Here is an 18,729-nt window from a genome sequence, read left to right on the forward strand (position 1 = left end):
TTACCTGTATAGAGCTCAGGACTGTAAATGCCTCCAACCATAGGACTCAGCTTCCATCCAGCTATAATAAAGAAAATTGACAACAACATGTAAACAGAAACGTGTCACAGAAGCGACGGGCAGCCAGGGTTCACACGACATTTACTCATTCTTGCATGTTGTTTGTTTCTTTGGGGAGGGGGTGGGGGTAGTGTCTGCCGCTTTAATTTAGTGACAATAATTTCTGCCCCCTCTCTCTGGTCCAACCGTGCAAAATGCATTACCATATGGCAGTGCCGCAAGGCCCTCTCCGTTCGAGTACGGCGTGGTCATCTTCTTGTTTGTCATCACTCTGGCTGTGGCGTTATTAACCTGGACACCAAAGAAAGTGATCAGAGGCTCATTTCATTCACTTTTAATGGTTGACACAAGCACAGTCCAATCACAGGTCAGGTTACGCTGAGTTTTGTCTGTGACACTTCATATGATTACTGGAGCTTTCATATTCAGTGAGGTGTCGTTTTACTTTTCACAGTTTTGTACTTATGACAGGGGTTAATTCTGTTGATGAGCAGCGATGGTATTTGTTGCATGCGCTTCTTTTGAAGGAGAAAGACATTGAAAACAAGGATCCTGGTGAGTAGTCAGGCAGTTTTGCACGCAAACAATGCAACCATTGGCACACAGAACAAAGAAAACAACAAAATATCTGAGATCAAAGGCATTCAAAAAGAAATCCAAGACCATTATTTTGCTACCTTAAAAAAAAGGAGGGAAAAAGAAGGTGAATTAAGCGGCAGATTCATCAGTTGAACACAATGCAAAAAACATCAATCGAAGAGTTCATACACAAATTACACACGGCCAATCAAGAGCGCATCACATCACCAGAGGTGAGCAAAACTAGCCAGTCAGCAAGCATCAGATGCAGCAAGAGACCAATCAAATAAGGTCGGCAGCCCTCCCAATCAAATACACATCATACAGAAAAAAGGAGGAAGAGGAGGGAGAGAGAACAACAGAGAAAGGACAGAAATATAAAAGGGATGCAGAAGGAGGAGCCAGTCCACATGAAAACACACAGAAAAAACACACACATGACGTGGAGAAGAGAGACAGCGAGTGAACAGTCCATCCAAATGTGCAGTTCTTCAAACAAACGAACAATAAGATGCAATACACTCGTACAACATTCATCTGACCGTTTGCCTACATTGGATCTAAGTGTACGTGAGCAGTGATGGAGAAATGATGGATGGAGCAAGAACGAGTACAGAAAGAGAAAAAGTCTAGATAAAAGACAGAGAGGATGGGGGATGCAAATATCATTCCTCAAATCAAAAAATAAAAATCAAATGAAAAAAATCAAACAGAAACCACGGCTGTGAAACACTGCCAGGCATTTCAGATCAGTGTCACACGCCAGAAACACCTCGAAGCACACAACCACCAACACACACCATCCAGAACCAAACTTATCGAAAACAAGGAAACCGCTTAACAGAAATCAGAACAAAGAAAAGCTGTCGCTGATTTTAAAAAAATTCTACTAATTATTTCATGACAGCTTTTTTAAAATCTTTTGTATTTTTTTTTTCTCAAATTACCACATTTAGTAAAATTGCTTTACGATATGCTTGCATCCCCTTTAGGGCAACACACTATTCATCCACAGGTACAGCTTTAAGAGGAAATGTCACGTCTGCACAGCCGTATCTCTGCAACTGTCTGCAGTCCGCAAATTGGTGCAGAAGGTTGTAGTCAAGCACTACAGCACGCCATGATATACAGACTACTATTATCCCCTCTCCAGTTAAGCTAACATTGCACACATGCTTTAGCATGCTGTCCCACTAAGGTGCAGAAAATGCAGCTATCAGCTGACACATGACACAGAGAGATGACATAGTACTATATGACGTCATACAGATGACGAGAAAGAGAGTAAACCATGCAGGATACAGCTCTGGAATTAAATGCTGAATGCAGTTAGAGAGGTGATTGGAATGAACGCATAAGAAGTGGTAGTCATAGTTGTTGCACTTGCAGATAGATGCAGTACATTCAGTTACACAAGTGGCCTTTTTGTAATGCCATGCGGTCAATGGCTAATCACGTAAATCGTTTCATTCACCACCTCCCCAAATCAATCACAGGATTAGCCAATCAGGTTCTGTCAATCGACCAATCAAGCCTCCCTTAAGTAAGAGGAGTCCTTCATTTGGGTGTTGGGTGCATCGTTATTTATTCTTTTTAATTTCATTTGGACGGATGGGGTTGGGGGGAGGGGTCATTCAAAGATGATGCCATGTGTACACAACTTACCGTTGGCAGGGAAACGGCGTGAGGACACGCGAGCAGTTACCGTGGAGACTGACAACAACAACAACATACAAAAATCATCAGGGAAATAGAGAAAATATATGTAAGAAAGAAATGATGAACCAAAAAAACCAAAAAAAAAAAAAAAGTAAACATAAACAAAACGAGGTAATGAAAAGCAACCCCCACCCTGTGGTAGAGAGGAAGTGATGTAACAGGTCACGTGTCAACAGTCACCTACAAGAATCAGCCACATCACAACAATCTAGCCTCTAAAAAAACAATTAAAAAAACAACAACAACAAAAAAACCCTCTGCGAACAAAGGAAAGAAATAGAACGGAAACAGAAAACGTCAGAAATTAAAATATAACTTGGGGAAGGAAACTACACGTTATAGTATTGTCCAGGTTATATTCAAATAACTGACAAAGTTATCACTCAAAGTCTAACTGATTCCCACTCTCTGGTGTTTGTGCTACCTGACTACATCCCAGGAAGGGGGAAATGGACAGAGAAATTTAGGTAGGAATGGACAGAAGAGATGAAGATGCATATGGGACACGGAGTGGGAAAGACAGACTGACTGGCCGGGTGGGGGGGAAAATAGAGTGGAGAAAGATGGAGGACCAATGAAATAAAAGGACAGGAGAGGGGATGACTATTCTCTTCACTTGTTTGTTCTGTCTCCACCCTCCATATTTTTTATTTATTCATTTTTTGAAACATTCTCCACACCCACACACAAGAGACAGAGAAGAGAGCAGGACATTCAGGACCATGCAGAAGAGCTTTAGTAGCAAGTAGAAATCATTTTTTAAAAAAGAAAAAAAAATCAAAAGCGTGATTTTAAAATCAAAAGAGCCAGAGCAAATGGCGAAAGCACGGTGTATTTGATCTCCCAGGCCATTTGCAACTGAAATCCGAGCTCATGCTAACAAATTAAAGGAAAAAAAAGGAAAAATAAGTCACAAGAAAAAGCACTTCCATGAGATCTAGTGTTGTTTTTCAGGAGCGCTGGATGCAGGTGTGTGTGTGTGTGTGTGTGTGTGTGTGTGTGTGTGTGTGTGTGTGTGTGTGTGTGTAAAACAACACTTCTCTTTTTATTTTTAACCGTTCATCTTGCACATCTGAGATTAAAGGGTGTTTTTTGTTGGCTTTTTTTTTTTACAAAAGCATCAGAAATGACACCACACTTCTCACAGCAGCCTTATTCCCAAAACTGCCCCCCTGAAAATGCCCCACCCCAACGCCCATCATGCATCAATCTCGTAAACACACCAAACGTAAAAAAACTACGACTCAGTGGCAGCCGCGCAATTTCAAGTGAAAAGAGTGAAAAATCCTTGACAACATCTGAGCCAGTGCTCCATCCATGCAACATACAGTAGCCTCTTACACCAGCAGCAAGCACTTTTCTCCCCCCCCCACCCAAGAGGAAAATAACTGAGAGGCTTTTAACTGCTCATCCAGTCATAAACACAACCATAAATCAAGAATGGCCACTCGTCATGATCATGGAAGAAGTGACGATGATGATGAGGATGATGGAAAAGGTGCAGGAGGACAGATTAAACAAAAATAATAGTAATTTAAAAAGAAGGAAAAAAAATCATCCATGCTGTGATGTAAGCAGATATCATCAGCAATCGTGTCGTAGTGACTTCTCACCAGCCATGCCTGTTGTGTAGCCACTCCACCCAGCATGCTTTGCAAACCACACGACTTTTAAGGATCAAGGTGCAATGGGACAGCGCACGATATCGAGAAGAACGAGAACAGCATTAACAGCACGAACATCAACAGGAAGTGGCTTCAAAAGAGACGCCTTTGCGTGCGGCACCACTGCACCATGCTATAGTGAAGCCGAAGGGAGGAGGGGGGGGTGGGGGGGTGGGGGGTTTAAACAACAGCCATCCGGAAACCTTCTCTGGGCCAGAAGAATTAAGGTCACAGTTGGACATGGAGGGGACACAGAGGAGAAAATGGTCACTGTTGAAAAAAAAAATTAAAATAGGAAAAAGAGGCGAGCGTGCCGTTACCTCGATTTTACGTCCTTCCACCAGCGTGCCGTGGAGCTTCTCTCTGGCCCTCTCTGCATCTGCGCTCGACTCAAACGTAACAAAACCGAAGCCCTGCAAGCAAAGGAGGGTAAAGAAACGACAAGGAGACGCAGGAGGAGGAGGAGAAGGAGATTGCAGTTAAGCTTCTTTTTTTTCTTTTTTTTTTGCTGCATTTTGAAATGCCTGACATGTTTTCTTTTTCCTCAGTGTCCTACCTTCGATCCCCTCTCGTTAAAAATGATCTCCACATCAAGGATTTTGCCAAATTGCTGAAACAAGAAACAGGAAAATAATGAATTAATTAATTAAAAAAAGAGAAGGAAAATGAAGAAGCTGAGCGAGCATGTAAGTCACACACACTGCTTCTCGCCACGGGGTGTCAGCACTGTTCAACCACGATGAGCTGGCACTGAGCCTACACTGGCTGCTAGGTCTTCTACCATATCTTCCTTTCCTCTGTTCTTTTCTCTGCACTGCATTTTAGAGCTGTTCCTCTTGCAAAACTGGAGGGAACCAGGCCGGATTATTACACTTCACTTTAGATAAGCTGCTGGAGAGCTGAAAATCTAAATAATCAAATAAGACAATGGATTCTGCTCAGCAAAAAAACAGCATGGCAAACCCTTGTTTTTATATAAGCGTCACTAGAAGATAGCAAAGGGCTGCAGTCACTAGATGAGGGGGGTTTAGTTTAGAGGGGATTTTACTCTGTTATGTAACGATACACAGTGGAGGGGAAAAAAGGCAACGTTCTGGTCCGCTTACCCCAAACATCTGCCGTAGGTCAGGGTCTCGGAAGCGGAAGGGGATGTTAGATACGTGAAGGCGTTTGGGGGTGGCCTTGGAGTCCGAATCGTCTCCGGCGTTCCCCCCGCCGCCTCCACCTCCCGAGCCAACCCCAGACTGGCCGTCAATCTGGGAGGACCCATCTGACTGCTTAGACACAAGGATGCAAAAAGACAAACAGAGACAGACAGACGAAAACAAAGAGGTCTTGTTAGGGTTGCGAAAAGACGATACGCAATGCACCATTAGCTGACAGACTGTCATCTGTCAGATTTGCACTGCAGTAGGCGCTGCTCGCTGCTTCCATTAATCAGCTGATTATTGTGCTGATTAGTTCATTAATCAGCTTGCACAAATTATGGATTGAACAGGAAAAATGTCCAAGTACTCGCTTTGCCTAGAAACAGGGAAAAAGCACAAAATATCGATTATGTTTCATAATCGATATTTTGTGCTTTTTCCCTGTGAGAAGAACACAAAGACAGTATTTTTCCCATTTTTTGGCGTGTCCAAAATTATTAAAGGGAAAATTAAAACCGTTGCAAAAATCTGTGAATTGACTCAAACAACCGACAGAACATAATAAATAAATGATTTAACCTCAACATATTTGTATTGCCTCTGGTTATAAGCAGCAGTGTACAACGAATGAAAACCATGACTGTTTTTATTCACTGTAAATTTTATTTCATGTGACGCTGTAGTATTTGATTTAAAAAATACTTATGGCACAGTCCAAAGGTCTTGAGCCACCTTTCATTTCTTTATATTTTGCTTGAAAAATTTGAAAACGTTTGCAGTGATTTATTGAAACACGTGCAAACATACATGCACAATATAGTATATAAGGCAAAAAGAGAATTTGTACAATTGCAGCGTGTTTTACAGATGGCTGTAGACACTCACTGCTGCACCTCCATCCTGACCTCCTCTCTACAAACTGACAACAATTTGTACCAAAAAATGTCAAATTTGGATTCATTGCTGCATAAAATTTGTGGCAACAAGTATTTGTGTTGTCTGTGAGATCTTTACTGGATTTCTTCTTATTTCTTAAGGACATGACTTTCTGTTTATCTGGTGTAGGTAGTTTTCTTTATCCCTGCCACTTCTTTTCTCCTCCATTTGGCCAGTTTCCTCAGCATTTTAAGGACACGCTGCACACCCTGCTGAGATATGCCAAGTTTTCTGCTAATAGCTCTTTGATAATCACCTTGTTGGTGCAAAAATAAAATTTCAATTTCAAATTGTGTTATCGCTGGCATTTTTCACAGATTCAACTAAAGAAATGGGGAAAAAATTACGGGTCTTTGTGACACACTGCTAGTAACGGTGCCAGAAGTGCCAAAGATATCATCTAAAATTGGCTCTTTGCTCAGTTGTCTGCTGTGTGGAGACACAACACCGCTTCATATCTTGACTAAGGATTTTTTTCTTTTGCTTGAATTATTCATAAGTCAGTGTTAAGTTGCTTAACAAACAACGACAAGGGGGGAAAAAGCAAACATTACTTTAAAAATGAGAAACTTTAGGGACTGGAGTGAGTAGAAAAGCAGCCAATGTCCAAAGAAAAACTTCAAAAGACCTTCAGAAAATCTATATATAAAGAAATGAGGTGTGGGTCAAGACTTTTGCACAGTACTGTCATTCTTTGGATTTGCAAAATTAGACACACAGTCCAATCTAAACATGTAGTTTCGCTCAGCTGTCCAATTTCAATATTTATAAGGATTTATTGTTGATGATGTTTAAATACCACCATCTGAAAAAAATGAAACCTGAATTTTTCACCTTTTTTCCACCTGAAGAAAAAACAGTGGATAAAAATTAACTGTGGTGACAAAACATTGCATATAACATTATATAAGTGGCGGCCATCAGCAGTAACACCCATGTCAAATTCCTGCTTTAAGCAAATTGTGTTTTCACACTTCTGTCATTTTTTAAAAAGTTGGGTAGGCAATGTTACCAACAGTCGTTCTTTGTGTGAGCGTTTAGCTGTGTGGGCTTTTGCATGTCAAAGTGCTCAAAGACAAACAAAGCAAAAAGAAGAGTGAAGATTGGGCTGTAATTTGCAAGTCGACCAGAGAAGAAAAAAAAAAACAAAAACCCTCCAAATAAATGTAGCTATTCCACCCTAACTGCTGGATGAGTTAAAAAAAAGAAGCTGTTTTCCTATCATAATGATAGAAAGCACTTAGAGAGTGAATACCAAACCATGGCAAATGACCTGTTTTGCAATTTCAAAGAAACTGATCCAGAACTCTCCCACTCTTGCCTCCAAAACATTTAATGGGTTCTTTCTTTGCCCGCGCTCCACCTTTCCACAGTTTCATAAAATACGGTTTGGTAGTTTTTACATAAACTTGATGACAGACAGAAAAAGGCAGCCTTCACACTAGGGCTGGGTATCGTCACTGATTTCTAGAATCGATTCAATTCCGATTCACAAGGTCCCAAATCGATTCGATCCACGATTCGATTTAATTCGATTCGATTCGATTTAAATCTGGGAAATTTTGACAGTCAGAAGTATAATTCAGATCAGAACATTTACATATTTTTGTATCTATAAAAAGGAAGCTGACACTCGCAAGACTTTATCCAAGGTGTGAGCATCACAGCAGATGCCTTTGTGTCAAAGTAGCTGAAGATAAAACACAGAAAAACATGAAGGTTTTCCTGGCCTGGGATTTTATAAAAATATTCTGCAGTACATCAAAAACGAAAGAAAACCATTAATTAATGAACATTACCTCTGACGTTACAGCGGTTTTATTAGAGACACGGCTAAGCATTTTGCATTTTGAATAATATTAAAAAGTTTAAATTTGTTCAGTATTGAACAGCAGAAATGAGGTTTTCTTTTCGGAAGAATGTAAAAGGGAAAAAAACAGCGGCCGACAGCCTGTAAACAGCGGTAGACTTGTGCGTAACAAGCAAGCGAATAATGAAGAAAGCGAAACTGTTCGAGAGAGAGAGAGGGTGGGGGGGGGAGGGAGAGAGAGAGAGCTGCGCATCGCAATGGAAGCAAAACAGTAAAAGAGTGAATTCATGACGATGTTTATGTGAAGCGTTTGGATCTTCTTTAGCTGCTGGTTCGGTCAATATTGTTTGGAGAGAGATCAAACTAACAGCTTTAGAATCAGCGCATAAAGGGCGTGAACACAAAGCGCGGACCCGCCGAAACATCAGGATCAGCGAGCTGTCGGCTTTCAGCCCCGACTGTGAGAAAGGCGACATCTAACTGATTCTGATCCGCGGGTCGCGCTGTGTGTTTAAGTCTATGTGCAGAATCCCTGTACCTGTCATTTACTGTTTGGTGGTTCTTGAAATTTTGTGAGATGTCACCAGAGATTCTGGCATTTCGGACAAAATAAATTTATATTAAAAAATCGATTCAGGATTTTAATGAATCGATTTTACGTTATCCAAGCCAGAATCGATTTTAATCGATGAATCGATTATAAAAACCCACCCCTACTTCACACACTCTCTCAGTGTATGTTTCTGTGACAGCGAAGTGGCCACAGAATCGGTTATGACAGGTGGAATTATTTTTGTGTTTGGAGGAACGATCGTAACACAGAGAGGTTTATACGTTTTAATCCGAGCGAGATAAAAACAAAACAACATGTGAAAATGTTACAGCTCAGTTGAAAAGAAAAACTTGAATTGTGGTCACAATTAGTAATGTGCTCTTATAATATCCTCATTTCAGTCTGTAACGTGTATCCCACTCACTAAGCGCCCTCTCAAGGCACAGCCTGGGTGTGGGCTGCCAACAGAGGAAGGAGGCCGGTACTCACTTGGGCACTGAGGCTGTTAGCGGCGTTGGCTGCGCTATTCGCTGCTCCGCCGGCTTCCACGGGACCCTGGACGGCCCCTGCAGCATACAGGCTGCCCCCGTAATCCAGGGCCAGGCCGTTCTGGGGGGGCGGTGGTGGAGGAGGCGGGAAGGCAGAGAAAGGTGGGGGGACGAGTCCCTCCTGACCGCCAGCACTATCCTGAGAACCCTGTTGGAAGAAAAAGAGAGAAAAGTGAGGTGGGAGTGAGAACTAAAGTGGTCGGCTGGCGAAATACCACGGTATCTTTTACTAAGAGCATCACCCGACCACACAGAGACCACTTCCCCAAGAGCGTCAGTCTAAAAGTCATACAGGCATGGATATTATATTTCCATTTTCCTGTGTGTGTGTGTGTGTGTGTGTGTGTGTGTGTGTGTGTGTGTGTGTGTGTGCGTGTATCTAACCCCCCACCCCCACCCCACCCCCCAACCATTAAATATTCACTGCTGCCACATCTATTATTGAGGGTCAGATGCCTCCATGCTCAGTGTGTTGCACAATGATGAGTGTCTAATGCCTGCACGCACACTTACAAACGCCTCTGCACACAAACCACCTTTGACACGCAAACACCCACACACCTAAACGCTCACACAAAGACCAACTGTTTGCAAGGAAGCCGGCCCAAGTACTTCGTACATATTATCCCCCCCACCCCCAAGAAGATGCATGTGTAAGATGCCAAAATTCGAGCTTGTAGGAGAACAACACAGGCGTCCATAAACACATGGTAGAGACACATAAACATGGCAGAGGCATTAACACAACACACACACACACACACACACACGCACACACACATTCCTTACTGCTGGCAGTGGAGTATGGATACCCTAAATGGTAACAGAGAGGCAGCAAGGATGGGAGAGGACGGGGCCGGGCTGGGGGATTTGAAGATAAAAGGTGATGACAGATTCAAGAGACGAGGCCCGATCCATAGCTGCAAAGGATTACTCAAACTTCACCAGATTTCTAATTCCAATAACTGCAGTGTTTGGTCATTTTATTAAAGACTATAAAAACACTACGATGGTTTTCTGGTTCAGAGAGGGATGCTTTAAATGCTAATGTCAGCACGTTTTAAGAAAATAAATAAATAAATCAGGACATTGTCTGAGTTTGTCCTTTTTCACGCAAAGTACCGCAAAGCATGAAACGGTCTACTTACGACGTGGTCACACTACCAGAAACAGATTGCCTGGATGAGACATGCAGAAGGCAGTAAGCGACACCCCCTCACTTACTGTAGCTGTGAACGCAGTGGACGTTTAGCGGAGCGATTTGTCAACCGGTACAATCTGACCTCTCACATGCTGGTAGATGAGCTGACATCCAAAGTGATTGCACTGGAGATTTGCTCACTGCCATAACACCTTTGTCAGGTGATGTGAGAAATGCTAAGGGCTGCAGAGAAAGTGTAAAAACAGTTAAAAGCAACAAACTTAACATACCGACATTTAGCAGGTATAAAGTATTCACTATATGCATCTTCCTGCTAAAAGGGAGTTTTTCCTTCCCACTGTCGCCAATTGCTTGCTCATAGTTTGTTGCCTAATGGTTTTTCTGTATTATTGTAGGCTCTCCTCCAATATAAAGTGCATTGAGGCAACTGTTGCTGTGATTTGGCGCTATACAAATCAAACCGAATGAAATCAAATTTTTAGTGGTAAGATTCATCTACTGGGGACCAAGAATGTACAAAACTATTGTGGTAATGCATTCAAGTGGTTGCAGAGATCACACTGATTGCCAAAATCCAGTTGACCATCATCATTAATCTGGCGTGAGCCACGTTAGCATGTTAGCCCTGATTTAAAAAAACAAAAAACTCTACCAACTCTCAATATTTTTTTCACCACACCTGATACATATGACATTAAAATGTACCAGAAAATGAGAACTAAACAACCTGATACCGGCACCAGAAAACAAAATCATAAAAACTAAATTATACATTTGTAAATCACAATAGATACAAATGATGACGATATCTAGAAACCCGGAGTAGCACCCATTGTGTAGCCTTTTTTGTTCAGCCTATTCTCCTTTGCTGTGTCTTTCTAACCTCTTTGTTCTTCTCATTTGACTGTAACAACTAATTACTACAATCATCATCATCATTGCTTTATTAGGAATAGTACTAATGTAAGACAGACTCGCAAAGACAGTAATACAATAATTAATTAGTAAAAGAAGTTACAATGTCGCCCCCCCGTCGGCATTATATCACTTCTAAATAGACTCAGTTGAGCCTACCTGACATCTGCTTGGCTATACTCACTTCAAGTGTGTGTGTGTGTGTGTGTGTGTGTGTGTGTGTGTGTGTGTGTGTGTGTGTGTGTGTGTGTGTGAGTGACAGGCTGCAGCGATGCCCATCTGAGCTGCACAATAGATCACTGTCCCTTTGGGAGTGTTATAAGTGTGTGGGAGGGTGAGTATGTACGTATGTGTGCGTGTGTGTTTGTGTGTGCGTTTGCGAGCATGCCATCTGTCTCCCAGCTTTTGACCTTTCTCAGCGTCACACCTGTGACACTGTAGTCCGGCCCCTCGACTCAGTAACAAACCGGGGGATGCACGCGGTCGACACGGATCACATCGATATCGTGACACGAGAACAGCTTCAGCTGAGCTGCTCCCAGCGAGCAGTGAGAGAGAAACTCTGCCGTGTACCAAGCAGACAAACTTAAGCAAATAAAGCTGGAATTTGTTAAACTTAACAACTTAAGTATTTTTTCTATTGGATAAATCCTAACTCTAAATACAGAACATAGATTTGTGTACATTTACTATAAACATCAATCTAATGATTTCTTCCTGGACTACTTTTTTAAGACATTTTATCAGTCAGAAGCATCGTCCTTGAAATGCTTTGTTATTAAAAGGAAAATGCCGCCCATCACACTTCAAAGAAATTCGTTCCTGTATGTACCTATATACAACCTCAATGGACTGAGTCAGACACTGGCACTGGTCAGGAGACTCCTACGAAGTTAAAACCAAATATCAGAATGAGGAGGAAAGGTGATTTAGGTGACTTTGAAAGTGGCATGGCCGTTGGTGCCAGACAGGCTGGTTTGACAAACTGCTGATCTACTGAGATTTTCATATGCAGCCATCTCCAGGGTTTATAGAGAATGGGGGGGGGGGGGGGGGGGGGTCCGGTGAGTGGCAGTTCTCTGGGCGAAAATGCTTTGTTGACTGCAGAGGCCAGAGACAAACAGCCAGAGTGGTTTGAGCTTACAGAAACGTGGCAGCAACTCAAATAACCACCAATATGCAGATGAGCATCGCCGAACACAGCACAAAGAATATGGAAGCAGATGGCCCACAGCAGAAGACGACCACACCGGGTGCCGCTCCTGTCATCTCGGAACAGGAAATTGAGTGGCACGGGTTCACTAAAAATTGGGACAAAACGTTGCCTGGTCGCGATGAATCTCGATTTGTGGTGCAGCACTCAGACGGACGGGTCAGGATTTGGCATAAACAAAACGAAAGCACGGATCCATCCTGCTTTTATATCGACGATTCAGGTTGGTGGTGTAATTGTATTGCAGATGTGTTTTTTTTATGGTAAACTTTGAACCTCATGCTGTTTGTGACCATGCCCATCCCTTTATAATGACAGTGTACCCATCTTCAAATGGCTATTTTCAGCAGGAGAATGGGCTCAGTGGTATCCTCAGTATACTCCACAGTCTCCACATCTCAATCCAATCGAGCACCCTTGAGATGTGGGGGAACGGGCAAAAGGAGAAAAAAGAAAAAAAGAAAAACGGCTTCATGAGCTGCACGATTCCTTCATGCCAGTGAGGACCAAAATCTCAGAGGAATGTTTCCAGAACCTCGCTGAATCGATGCCACAAAGAATTTATGCAGCTCTAAAAGCAAAGCGGGGTCTAAAACTTAAGAATAATCATGTCTGATATACCGGAACTCACAAGTCGCTAAGTAAATGAGTAAAGTTCATTTTTATAGCGCTTTTTGAGACAAGGAATGGTCACAAATTGCTTTACAGAGGTAATTTAATCAAATCCAGCCCACGCCAAAGGCAAAGTGGACACACATGAATGAAGAAAAACAACATAGTGTCTGTCTGAACACATGAGTTTTAAGCTGCCTTTTTAAAGAACAACAAAAGAATGATATAATTATTCATCTAATCATTTACTGGAAGATTCCTGGTGCAGAAAATTCTTTGCATCGCACCTATACTTGTCTTTCCCGCCGTCGTGAGGCAAAAAGGAGGCAGAACCAGACGCTTTAAGAGGAATGCTTTGAACTCGTCCGTTAAAGGCTGCAGCCGCGTTCTGCCTTTTGTGATTTCAGGAGTGTAATTACAAACAGAAATCCTGCCATCTCCCTGGCTCTCGCTCACCGATAACGGGCACTAAAATGCATGTTATCGCTCATCTCAACACTGTGAGCCTTACCCCGAAGCGCCGCTGCCACACCATTTCGCCGCGCGCACACATCCCCGCAGCTCGCCTGGCAGGTGAAGAGTCACCACCTCGGGCAAAACAGAAACCGCGATCCTCATCTTCAGTGGCTGCCACTTGAGCAATACAGCCACCAGATTACTGACCACAGTGTCCAAGTTTAACTTCATTCACGTTTTCAGATAGCAGCTGTGTCCGCTCATCTAAACTCTGCAGCTGTATGAACCTCTTCCAATCTCGCCCACAAGCACTCAAATTAAGATTTTGATACAAGATAGCGCTCCTCAACAGCCTCGCCTCCGTGTCCTAAGTTTCACGTCGCAGCGCAAACACCTTACACCTTGGCGAGCCGTGCTTGTGATTTGCACAGATTGTTCCTGTGATTATTATAACCTGCCAGGGTTTTAGGATGCATGCTTTTAGAGGTGCGGCTTTGCAAAATTTCAGCTCTTCCAAGTTCCCAGAATAAATAAAGAGAAATGAACTGCTGCATCTCTTTTCCTGCATTACTTCACCCTCTCATTAATTTGGTTTCTGTTATTAGCCGTTATGATTTTATGCTCCAATTAGTGAACAAAACATGCATTTTCTCCTTGTTGTGGGGGAAAAGAAACAACACTCTGTTACTTCACTGGTGGCAATAATGTGAACATTAGCTGCAATCCTCTGATGAGAGATCCTGAATTCATTACATTTGCTCAATTCAGAGATGCAAAAAAAAAAGAAAAGGAGAGAGCAGAGATGTGGAAATTAGCTAGTTTAGATCAAGCTTTTAACTGCAGCTGGGAAAAAAACAGACATGTTAAGTGACACACTGAATGACTTCACTTTGCATAAACCCATCCTAGATTAAATGCATTTGCGGAGGTGAATATGAGAGTAGGTGGAGCAAGCAATTCTGGGTCACTAGGTAGGAGCTAACCTGGGTGGCAAACAGAAAGAGAGAGAAACTCGACCCGCTCCCGTGTCTTCCTTCGAAAGGGAAAGTTGATGACCCCAGATTGGGTGAAGCGGTGAAACGGGAAAAGCTGAAAGGGGACAATAGGCTGGCAACATTTTGTGGCAATGAGGGAAACCTTTTAACTGTTTCAGCCGCTATTAAATGCAGCGCCATTAAATTTTAATGATCTCTTTCACTTTTGATCTAGTGGCATCACCGCATCATAATGCAGTTCTGTGCTCTGACTGCCAAATATTCGCTATTTAGCTAACAGGCTAAATTAAAAACGGTGAAAACGGTGAAAACGGTAAACGTTACGGGTGTTACCATGTCGTCAGTCAGAGAACGTACTGGCTTGTCTTCTGCTCTGATGACCTGGGCCAAGACTTCCTCTTCCATCTGGCAGTCATTGTTTGAGATACATTTTTAAAACTAATTAAAAACAAAATTGGCATTAGATGATAGCTGGTGGTTTGGAGGCTGCATTTTCAAAAATGCAGCCTCTCTTGTGCCTTTCATTGGGACTGTTTACCTGCATGCAAACAAAGCCTGCTCAAAAGCGACTGTTTGTGTTCCAACTAGTGTTAACCGGGCTACAAACGGAAACCAGAAGGCTTCCCGCTCCACTTCCCAAAAGATTCTGCATATTCATATAAGTAAAAAGCAAAGGTTAAAATAAAATGAGCAGATATTTGTTTATAAATATCGCCATGTTATTAACGCTGAGCTCAAAGCACCTCCACGCCTCCCCTCCCACCTTCAGATGCTTTTCCACCGTCCAACAAGCTGCACTGAGTGAATACGCTGACAGCTCTGCTTTTATTTAAAGTCTAAAGCTATCATTTATTTTATATTTCTATCTTACTGCGAATTAAAGAGCTTCAATGGAATGAATTAAAAAAAAACTTAACATATAAGCAAAAAAGGTCAAAAGGAAGATTGTTTTAACTGAGGGATCCCCCTGCTGTAGAGGCTTACATGAATAAATGCAATAAAAGTCTATCTTTTGTCCAATTTGATGGGAAAACCACCCTCCTACTGTTCATCACCGCTTTACTGCTGTCGTACTTGAGTCCCAACATTGATGACTCATGACACATCTCACTCGACTACAGATGAGTCAGTCTTGGACTTGACAAGTTGTGATGCAACTTAGACAGAATGATAGTGACTTGGATGTTAATAGCGCACGCTTTAAGCCTCAATTTCTGATTGCAGCAATATACATATGTAATTTCAGCAGCACAAACCACTGAGTAGAGGTATGACCCAGGAGGCAGATTTAGAGATGACGACTTCAAATCTTTGATCTTTTTTTCTGAAAGGAGGAGGAACATAAACTCTGTGACCCTGTGAGCCTCACCAGCCTTCTCTAAGGTTTTCTATACCAACCCTGAATCAGCTGTATCATCGATATCAAAGGTACTGGAACCAGTTCATTTCATAGACCAGTTGACGAATGTCACCAATGATAGAGAAATAGATCTGTAAATATGCAGGATTCATCCTCGGCACGGCATAAAATCACATTAAGAATGCATTAATGTAGCAATCTCTATGAACCTTTAGATGCCTAAGAGACTGATCAATGAGGAAGCATTTCTTCATTGATAAGCAAACAGTCGCACCTATGGAACAAATAAGTTATAGCAGCCAATATTGGACAGATCATCTGAATAATTCTGGTTGAGGACGATTGTGTTGCAGCTCTAATCACTAAAAACCAAAGAAAAACCAAAGTAAAGGTAGTAGAGGTAGGTAGTGAACAAGATCTCTCTGGATCTGAGTATTAATAAACATCAACAGCAACCCATGTTTTCACATACATGTGTGTCTTGTCCTTATCAGGCTAAATAATCTAAACTTTAAGGCAAATTCAAGAAAACAGTGAATGAATGAGCTGTGCTGAAATAAATGTAATAGTGCAAACTTGCTGACTCCAGTCTCCACTGGTAGTTCTCAAGACCAGCTCTGATTCACATTTCTAGCTTCTCTGGATTAAAATTCCCCGTGTTCAATTATATTTAGCTCTTAGCGAGGAATACTGGGAGCTTTTTCTGGGACTGAAAATAAGAAATTTGTGGTTAGAGTCGGAGTCTCTTTAAGTTATTTTCTGACACAGACCCCCGATCACAACTCTGTCGGTTCTTCTCTTCTCCTCATTGTTGTTGCTCATGCACAGACTACAGCCTCGCAGGAGAATGGACAACCCCGGCTGTTGCCGCTCCTTCTGCCAGACCCAAAATAGAAGCGGGAATGCAAGCCAAAAACAACCTTGTATTTGTGTTTGACGATTGGCCTTTTCAGAGGAGATCCATTTTTGCAGCATCTCAACGGGCCTCTCTATACCTGATGCACTGTGTTAACAACCCCGTATCTCCAAAAACAGTATGTGCCCCCCTCCTCGTCTCCCTCCCTCTGTAAGGCTTTGGGGCCTTTTGCTGACTGCGAGTGGCCTTTGTGATTCGAATCAGGATAAAAGCATCTACTGAATAAATGCACACAGATAGCAGGATAAGAGGAGGAACACAAAGGCAGAGGAGGAGAGCATTCTTGGAGAAGTGCTGCCCTGTGCACAAGCAAACTGTAGGCTGTTCATTTGTGTCAGCACTCAAGGTACATTTTGTTTGTGTGCATGTCTTGCGCTTGTCTCGGTGTATGCTCCCGGTGTTTTAAGGGATTTTAAGGGTTGTGAAAGTGCATGCGTTGGCCAGGCAAAGCCAGTGACTCAGAGCGGTAGCTGTAGCTGGCTTACTTTCGGGTCAGTTAGCAGCAGCAAGTGTGTCTGAGGAGGCATGTTATAAAATGTGCCCGTCTGCGGCAGTCTCACTACGCTACTCGAGGAGACAAGGAGAAGAGCAAAGGAGAGAGGAGAGGAAGTGTGGTTAAAAGCTAACTGGGGCATCAGTGGGTCATTTCACATGAATAATGACGTTTCAGAATCGTACTTTCTCTGGCTTCCGGCCATAACGCTAATGCCTAATTCAACAGACTGGACTATGGAAAACGTGATTCATGTTGTTAGCAGCAGCTCGTATTTTGGCTCAATAATCGGATTAAGTGGTGAAGTTCGGTGTTCAGCTCAGATCTTGGCTTCCGAGTCTGCGCTGCTGTTACCCAAGCTGCAAACAGCTGGAGAAACATTTTACAACATGCCTGTGGCATACCGATGAGCCAGGAGACACCCTCTTGTTAAATTATTCCATCCAACATCAACCCCTCCTCCATCGGTTCCCCCCTCCTCCCTTCACTCGCTCTTCCTCTCTGCTGCTGTTCTCCCTTTCCTCCCACTCTCTCTGCTGTGCGCTTCACTTCTTTACGCTTCATAAAATCCAGACGGGACCCTCGCATACGTCCCGCCCCCACACATGTCAATCAAGCTCATTTGCCTCATAGCAACAGGATATCAGCGCGATCCAGGCTCCTCCTTCCATTCTCTCCTCCATTTCCTTATAGGGTAACATGTGTGCTTGTCAAACAAACCCCTCCTAATCCACCCCCATCCTTTTCCTTGTAGGGTCTCCCCTTCCTCGCACGCCATTTCTGGGAGACTCCCCAGCCTCATACATGTGCACAGGAACATGCATTCGCGCGTGCACGCATGCACACACACGCACAACCCCGACTTTCCCCTGTCATCTCCTCAGTAGCTGCATAAATGGTCCGTTCAGCACCACTGCGGCATTTTATGAAAGATAAACACCCGAAAACAAAAAGGATGATGACATTATTTGTTCACATTTATTCCACATTAGAATCCACACGCCATCCCAGACAAACACACAGGCAGGTGAGCATACAAACCTGCAAACAGATATGTATTAACCCAACATGACTATGCCTCTTTCAATACATTAGACATGACCCTGAAACTAGTTTGTCCTGTTTGACGCTCACAGAGGGCTCTGCACTAATCGCCTGGTTGTCCAGTGTGGTTTAAAAACATACGGAAGCCAGCTGTAGGACGGTGTTGTCACTGTCAACTGCACCGCCTAAAGAGTCAGGAAGGGCAACCCCTGCCTTTTTCCTTTTTTTTTTTTGTTAAAGCTGCACTGATGCCTCACGCTGAGCACTTTTAGAGCAGTTAAGGGAAGCACACAGCTGGAGGAGGAGGAGGCCCGCTCAAGATTTACCCCCGTCCAGAAAGGTGTTTACATCACAAAAGGTTTCCCATCAACATTTTGCCTCATGCCTCGAACCACCTAACAATCAGCGCAAAATGAGTGACTCATCCAAGTTGCCACGGCAACACGGTTCATCGGGATCAGTTAACGACCACCATTGTTACCCCTGCAAAGAATCGATAACAAGATTTGGGAGGTGGAGGCGTGCCAGTGTGTGGGGGGGTGAATC

At 42.9% G+C, this 18,729-nt stretch overlaps 1 protein-coding gene across 4 annotated transcripts in view; it reads right to left on the reverse strand.

The window, feature by feature from the left end:
- The window catches only part of rbfox2 (RNA binding fox-1 homolog 2), a 43,347-nt gene that overhangs the window by 9,342 nt on the left and 15,276 nt on the right, over positions 1 to 18,729 (reverse strand). For 3 of the 4 annotated variants that reach the window (XM_085459509.1, XM_085459512.1, XM_085459511.1), the window contains 6 exons: positions 8,959 to 9,165; positions 5,129 to 5,299; positions 4,579 to 4,632; positions 4,343 to 4,435; positions 264 to 351; positions 5 to 61 (listed from right to left, as the gene is read on the reverse strand). In XM_085459509.1, coding sequence (XP_085315635.1) covers positions 5 to 61; positions 264 to 351; positions 4,343 to 4,435; positions 4,579 to 4,632; positions 5,129 to 5,299; positions 8,959 to 9,165 — 670 coding nt within the window. The remainder of the gene's footprint in view (positions 1 to 4; positions 62 to 263; positions 352 to 4,342; positions 4,436 to 4,578; positions 4,633 to 5,128; positions 5,300 to 8,958; positions 9,166 to 18,729) is intronic. The other variant, XM_085459510.1, reaches the window with a different exon arrangement.

The sequence above is a fragment of the Copadichromis virginalis genome, linkage group LG6, assembly GCF_057382275.1.
Source record: "Copadichromis virginalis isolate Kocher_CV1m ecotype Utaka linkage group LG6, C_Virginalis_male_GT1.1, whole genome shotgun sequence".
Taxonomy (NCBI): domain Eukaryota; kingdom Metazoa; phylum Chordata; class Actinopteri; order Cichliformes; family Cichlidae; genus Copadichromis; species Copadichromis virginalis.